The 8,201-nt window shown below is 27.6% G+C and overlaps 1 protein-coding gene across 1 annotated transcript; it reads right to left on the bottom strand.

Annotated features, from left to right (window-relative positions):
- Positions 1 to 255: 255 nt before the first annotated feature.
- Positions 256 to 7,881, bottom strand: LOC127093126 (pectin acetylesterase 9). Its single transcript, XM_051032026.1, has 13 exons — positions 7,250 to 7,881; positions 7,072 to 7,154; positions 3,136 to 3,265; positions 2,201 to 2,280; positions 1,896 to 1,982; positions 1,669 to 1,793; positions 1,522 to 1,582; positions 1,354 to 1,410; positions 1,193 to 1,270; positions 993 to 1,098; positions 753 to 901; positions 549 to 665; positions 256 to 458 (listed from the first exon to the last, which is right to left on the bottom strand). Exons 1-12 carry the CDS (start codon positions 7,398 to 7,400, stop codon positions 555 to 557), a joined length of 1,218 nt encoding a protein of 405 aa, XP_050887983.1. The 5' UTR covers positions 7,401 to 7,881; the 3' UTR covers positions 256 to 458; positions 549 to 554.
- Between the last annotated feature and the right edge of the window lie 320 nt (positions 7,882 to 8,201).

Below are 8,201 nucleotides of genomic sequence, written 5' to 3'. Positions count from 1 at the left end.
GGGTGATTAAAACTTATGGGTGATAATGAAGAATATCATAGTGACTTCTTTGTAGTTTGTCCTAAACTTAAGAGAGAAAAATGTCTCTTATAACATTGTATTAAGTCAGCTAAAAAAATAACTCTTGAATCTTAATTATCATGGTTTTAGAGACTTTGACCTCCTAACTTCTCATTTGTCTTTAAGTTGGACATTTTTTTATATCCATTTATTTAAGCAGTTCATTCAATTATTTATGAAATGCGGGTAGGAGCCTTCAAACAAAAGCCAATTGATTTTCATTAAGTAAAAATATGACTATAATTAATAATGAATGACTTAATTGAAAAGTATCAATCCAATCACAATTTCTCTTTTCATTTCTTCATCAAGAATTTTCTATCTACCTAGCATTCACTATGTATATACGAGGACTGGAAAGCTTGTTGACATATTTCCAGTATTATCTTCCAAGTTATCTGAAACATACATTTCAAACTGAGTCAGATCAATGGACCATAAAGTCCCAATGATATCCAGAAGTATTCTCTCTCTATATAACTCATTACCTGAGATTATGGTATTAAGTTATGACAAGTTTTATCATTATCACATGGATACGGACGGTCTATTTGCTTGCTTCTGTTTCTACTAAAATACCAGTCACCAACTGCTTCTGCAATAGTCTGTAAAAGGTAGAGCAGTTTAGTCTGATTACATACAATGAACAAGATAAGATTATCATCATGTCTTGTTGTCAAAGAGATTGCTACCTTTTTGTTTATTCTAGGAGAATCGTCTCCAAACCATGTTTCTTGTGATTCACTTTGGCAATGAGCAAAACATGAATTTATGAACATTCCCCCTCTTTTCGAATAAAAGTAGAACGGTTTCAAAGCTGCTAGCATGTTGAGCCTAAAACCTGAGCAAAGTGCATTGGATTAAGAAAAGTCAGTTCTATTTACAAACACTGAAAAATGTGAAATTGATGGCAGAAAAGTTGAAAGAGGAACCTTGCAATGTATTCATTTGGGCTGGCGTGCATGTCGATTTGTTCACCCTGCAGTGCCTCCAGTGCCCGAGGGGATCAGCTGAAGGTGGCGCCAATATATGATGAAACTGTTGAAATTTTAAGTTTATTAATTTCATAGTTCACCAGCTATGAGTTTAACTGAATGTGCAACATAGAAAGTTAAGCATAAAAGATTATTACCTGGAATATATCATAGGCAGAGTTCAAGATAAAATACGGTGTTGATATATATTTCAATGCATATTGTGGAAAGAAGCACTGCATGAAAAAAACACATAACATATGTTAGAATCTTGTAAGATCTTCATGAGATAATGATGCCAGTTTATGAGAAAACATACCAAGTCTGGATAGGAAAGCGCACTCGTGCAGTTTTCGTTAAGGTTCTGCTCTACCCCCTGGTATAACCAAAACAAAACATGTCAAGTAAGGCTGTTTACTGTTAAGCAATTTTGTTTCTGTTATGCAACTTGAAAATTCAATATAGGTAATAATATGTTGAAAATTACCTGCAATGTAACTAGACTTTTGATGAAGTATCTCATAGTATGATTCAAACTGACATCTCTTCTGAAAAAATAGGGGTGTAAAAAGTAATGTTAAAATTCAGATATTGCTGAAATGAGTGAAAGATAGAGCAAGTTAAATGAACATACCCATCAAGGAAAAAACCTGCATCACTCAAGCATTTAACAGAAGCATTTGTTGGCAAATACTTGGCGAAGTTGTCACAATGGTGAAAAGTGGCTAAACCTCCTGCTGAGCAGCCAGAAAGCAAAGCCTAGACAACATTCATAATCATACTAGGTGTTATAAATTTCATTCAAATCAAATAATATAATATAATCAATGAACCTAAATTTTCATGAAAGAGTAACTATACCTTGTATGCCTTTCCTAAACCTTTTGGCAGAAGATCTTCAATAATGGCTTCCCAAATCTTTTGCCCTTTGAAGTAAAGCGTTGTCGTCTGATGTTCATCACACAAATAGTGAAAATTTATAGTCAATTATAAATTTTAAACAATAAAAATTAGTGAAAATTTTCTTGCAAAATAGAACTAAACTCAAAAACTAGTTAAACTTTCAGCTTTTATAAAAGAAAGATAATATTAAATATGACTAATTATATTGTGAAATGTTACATTTTCAAGATTTAATTAAGTGGGAGATTCACTGAAAAATTTACCCCATTTTTGAACACTCGGTTTCCAGTAAATGAAGCTCCATCACAGTATCTCAGTTTCACCCGGTTCCAATTGTAAAAGTCTGGTACAGCACAAATGCACAAATTTAATTAAAAAGATAAAGAGAAAACTCTTATCAAAGAGTGAATATAATTTATTAAATTTTTTAACCACATCAAGATTTTTACTAATTGAGTCTTTTATTTTTGGCTAGTAGACTAAAGGGTGATTAATAACTGCAATGTCTTATATTTGAATATATATCGTTATTCGAATATCACTGCACAACTACTAACTGAGTTGTTTTAAATCGACAAAATTGAGTCTTTCAAATGAGTAATATGTATAGAAAAGTTTATTTTTAAATAATTAATAATAGGTTTACTCAATAAAACTAAAAAATGTTGTATTTAATAATAATGACAGAAGAGTGTAAAAGTGAACAAGTGAAGCAGAGAACAATAAATCTTCTATCTCAAATTAAATGTCACAATGTCACATGTGTAATGGAGAACCAAAGCACGCAAGATACAAGAATGGAAGGTTTTATAGAGATCGAGCATGAGAAAAGCTAAGTGAAAATCAGAAATAAGGTATAGAATCAAAAGGTAGCTACATGGCAAGAGCAAGAGCACGTGAAAGGGAATCTGAAGGAAAATGAAAGCTAGTTATTGTGAGATTCATTGGACACGGTTGGGTTACCTATTTGGCAGGGAACGTTGATTTTAAACCAATTAACAGCTGTGTTAAAAGGACCATTGCAACAACAAAAGTGTTATATATGGGAATTGAGCTAAGTTGATGTCAACCAAATACCTACCACTACATGTTACTTACCTATAAGAAATTAAAATATACATTATTAAGAGTTTTTTATTGATTAGATATAAGTATTTGATGTGATATTTCAGCTATAAGAATTGAAGTATTGATTTACCTGGATTAAGGGTGGCATTATTGCTTAAAATACCAGAGAAAACAGCAAACTTGTTCATGTGCTTTGTTGAACCCCTACGAGTTGGTGCTCTCTCCAAGCATGATTGCAAGTCATTGCACCATCCACCACCCTGTCAAGTAAAAATTAATTGTTGTTCATTAATAATAATTTATGAATACAGAACAAAAAGAAAGGGCAATTTCTTCGGTTGGGATTTGGGCTCCACCGAGCTAACTCAAATGATTATCTGCTGTTTTGTAAGGGATGCAAAAACCAATTCAAATTAAGTTAATTATTTTTTATTGTTTTGGATTTATTTTCCTTAAAAAACAACTAAAATATAAGCAAATAGTTGAGTGAGTTTTTCCATTAAGTATTTAAAAATAAAAACATTCTCTTAAATGAAGGTGTGGAATGATTATTACAAGTGGAAAATTTCAAGATCTAACTTTGGTCGTAGTTTATCATAAAACTTAATTTTAGACTTGAGGCTAACTTTTTGAGAATTTGGTTCGATCTTTTAACTTAAATAAGAGTAGCTAGTGTTACATATGTTTAAATATAATATATACGGATGGCAAACGACCGTTCTCTCCTTTAATTCAGTTTAAATGGGCGGACTGAGTATAATTGAAATTGTAAATTTAAATTTTGATATGTTTTGCAGAAAATAAGAGTGAGACGATCCAGAAACACTGCAATTGTTAAATATAAAAATAGAAAAAATATATAAAAATTTGACCGTTCTACGGCTAAAATGATTGTTATCATAAGACAATAAGAAGTTAATAAATCAATTAGAATAAATTTTATTTAATATTTAATATAAAATTAAGCTATATATAAAATTATATTTCAATTTAATTATTAAAATATTAATTTAGATTAGAAAGCACAATATACGAAATAGGTTAGCAAGTTTACTCAAAGTATAAAATCTTAAACAAAAGTTGTATTCAGTTTGCTATATTGACATCCAAATCAAACACCGTATTTTACATTATCCAAAATACATCACACACATGTATATGTTTGTGTCAAGAAAAAAGAAAAAAATAATTATTAAACATAATGAAAAAATAAAACAGTATATTTATACGATGTATAGTATAAAAATAATATATCTGCATATTTATCTATGTAGATTGACACATGGTTAAAGGTTCTTTATTTTTTGTAATTGGGCTATTTCACTAATATAAATATTTTATATTAGAAAAATATAGTTTAGACTTGATATATATTTGGAAATTAATTTGTCAATTAAATCTTATACCTGAAATTCTTTATAATTTTAAAATTTTAAAAATGTCTTGTTATTATTTATCAATTAAATCTTTTTTTTATAAAATTTCTATTTCCTACTAACATATCCAAAAAATAATTCTGGTAGTACAATCGAAAATTTTTAATACATATTTTTTTGTATTTTTAAAAATTCTCACATTTGTATTAAAAATTTCAAAATTTATGATAAAAAGATTCTAATAAAAAATACTGAAAATTTTAAAATTTTAGATAAAAAATCCCAATTTTTTTAAAATTTTCGATAAAATATATCAAAAATTTCAAAAATTCTAATATTTCCTTAAAAGTCTTAAAACCATACTCGAAATTGTCAAAAAAATTGAGAAAAAACAAAAACTTCCGTAAATTAAATTTTTTTTGATAATTTTATATTAAGAAATTGTAAATTTTCAAAAAATTTAAACCAGATTGAAAAAAATTCAATAAAAATTTGTAAGTTTCTAAAATTTTCGGAATTCATCTAAGTATATAAAATTATTCTAAATGGAAGGTGTCAGGTATAAGTAGAGGGTGACAAATTAAATCCTCGATCCTAAATCCCATCGACCTGAACAAATTTATTCTCATCTGTATTGAAGAGGAATTAATTTGACCAAATGCATTGTGATTTCTATTATTTTTATGTTATTTGTGGGGAAAAAATTGGATTTTCAATTGCATTTATTGAAAATTTCAGAAAATACCGGTAATTTCAAAAAATACTAGAAATTTTGAATTTTTTTTAAGATATATCAAAATTTTTGGGGAAATTTATTTTAAAAATTTTAGAATTTTTTTTTATACTATCAAAAATTTTAAATTTTTCAATAAACTCACGTTTTTCAAAATTTTTGGTAAACTACTTGTAAAAAAAAATCGTATAAAAAATTTGATTTGTTATAGAAAATTTTAAATAAATTAACAGAAATTTCTTTCATATTTCTAATTCAATTTTATTCAAAAATAATTTAAAAATTATAAAAATATATAGAGATATCAAATTTAATTGAAGGAGTTAAACACAAATCTCTTTATTTAGAGTTTACGATAACACTTAAATACAATCATTTTTATATTTGTATAATGTAAAATGAACTATGAAAATAACTGAACACTCATAATTAATCAAATACAAATCTTATAATTTTATGTGAGATTTATTTTTAAAGTAAAAGACTTATATGTATTTACTATATTAAGAGTGAATATTAAAAAGAGAATGTTATTAACATTCCTCAAATCAATACACAAAATTTAAAAACAGTCTCTTTATCATTCTCTCTAACATTGTTTAATTATCTCTAACATTATGAAACACATTATACAATTTTATGTAAAATTTATTTTAAAAATAAGAGATCCATATGTGTTTTTCTGTGAAAAATAAGGATAAAAAATTTAAAAATTTAAAAATTCATAAAAACTATTATTTGATCAAAATATTAATTTTTTTAAATAATTCAGTAAAAGTATTTAAAAGGTCAACCCTCGCATGTGGAAGGTGGACCATAGTAAACACAAACACGGCCGCATGCCTGAATGTGATGTTTTGAACATGCAATCATAAGCCATTTTCATTTTTTAAAGAGAACATTTGTGGATGATTAATTTTTTTTACAATGTTAATGGTTAATTTTGATATATAGTAATATTTTTATACACAAAAAAAAATAATAACTTACTAAAATTTAACTTTTATAGTTTTTGAGTTACAATAGTTTTTTAATCAAATTTCAAATATTATTTAATTTTATTAATTTTTGAACTAATTTTACAAGTTTAATTAATCAATATCATTTGAGACCTCTTGTTTCTTAAAAATTGTTAAACCATGTAATTTGAGATTAAATGAGTATAATAATATATATTTGTTTCACAGTGGAAACATCTCATATATTCATTTAAAAAAAATAAGATTTTAATTATTAAATTATTATAAAAAAACAATCAAATTAAAAATAAAAAAAATAATACATACTCTTAAATGGTATAAATTTCTTATTTGAATTATGCACTATAATTAAATAAATGCTAAAATAGATTAACTTTGATAAAGTTAGTAAACATTATTTAATAAAACCTTTATAATTATAAGAAAGAATTTAATAAATGAAATTATAATGATAAATAATATTAAAAATTATGTTAATATTTTAAAGTAGAAAAATATAAGTATACGATTCTTTTTATACTATACTACTACTACTATGAAAGCACCACGAACGGAAGTACTAGATTAATATACTCCCATTTCAGCAACAACAGGCACAGAACAAGGCGTTTGAGTATTTTTGTTTACCAAAAGCAGTGCGCGCGCAAAACTCTAGGCAGAATAGACGACAGATAAACAGTATCATAAAACATTTTTAAACCAACCAATCACCACCCTTTAACCCCACAAAACCAACAAACAACACCGCCCCCAACTTTCAAACGCTACAAAACATCACTGACACCATTTTGTACACTTTCACTTTTTCAACTTCACAATCAACCTTACACTAAAATTATTCATAACCTAACAGGCTAACATCACATGCTTATGATTTTAAATTTTACTGTAATTAATATTAATATATCACTATAAATCATATAGCTGTTTTTTAAATTAATTATTCATTTTTTAAAGTGAAAAAAATATGAATATACCTCAAATTGTAGAAGCCAGTTATTCTCCCCTGCTCCATAACCTCTGTGCAAATGATAAGCCGGTAAACTACCATCCAAACAAACTACAAATTCACAACACATCAAATTTCAAAATTTAATTCATTAAAACAAAATAATAACCGAAGAGAAAATAAAAATTAAAAAAAAAAAAACTTACGAGCACCAGTATCACGTGCGTTCTTAACGATCGTCATGTTCACTAGAAGCCTCTGTTCTTGTGAGTTAACGCGCCATGGCTCCACCGTGATTATACACACCAATGCAAAAGCCACGGCGAAGTTCATCGTAACAGAAACCGGTTGGATCATGTATTCTTCAACTCGAAATCTCGCAAGACAAAACAGATTCGAGAAAAAAGAGAGATCTCAGTGCTCTGTTGTTGTTTTGCGATTTGTGTTGAACTGATTTTAAGGCGTGAAAGAGTGAAGAAATAGATCGCAAAAATGTTGGAAGGAATCGGAAATGGAAATCGTCGTAACCGAAACGGACGCTTCATTGATTGCTTATGAGGAAGCGATAGATGTGAATTTGATTGAAGACGAAAATCTCGTAGCCATAGCAATAATAAACAATAATAATAATTCAATAATAAAAAATGAATTATAATAACGCACGTCGAATTAAAAAGATAGAAAGTGAAAAAGGAAGCGTGAAAGGAATGGAAAGGGAGAATGTGTGTTTGGAGAACTGAGAATTATGGTGTGTGAGTGGACGGTGTCGTATTGAGATGGAAGTGTATTATTAAAATTAGAAGAAAAAAATGGATGAGAATAATAGAATTGAGAGTGTGTGTTGTGTATGGTGTGGAATGGACCCACCACGAAAGAGAATATGGATCAAGATGTCAACTATAACCAAACCATGTTGCAGTGGTAGGGTTTTCTTTTTCTTGTCTTTCAGTTCAAGTTATGGGTAACTGTTTTTTCTTTTTTATAAATATTTTATATTTTATAAGTTGGTTAGTAACCACTATGACTAAGAAGTATCCCCAACTTTTGTTTTTTCTAACAATGATATTTTTATCAACTAGTCTAGTATATTGAAATTCATTATTTTAAAAATAAATAAATAGATGTGGCAGATATATGCATCATGATATCAATCTTTTG

This window comes from Lathyrus oleraceus, chromosome 6 (genome assembly GCF_024323335.1).
Source record: "Lathyrus oleraceus cultivar Zhongwan6 chromosome 6, CAAS_Psat_ZW6_1.0, whole genome shotgun sequence".
In the NCBI taxonomy this organism is placed as follows: Eukaryota; Viridiplantae; Streptophyta; class Magnoliopsida; order Fabales; family Fabaceae; genus Lathyrus; species Lathyrus oleraceus.
Note: the sequence above shows the minus strand (reverse complement) of the source record. Positions and strands in the feature narration are given on the sequence as shown.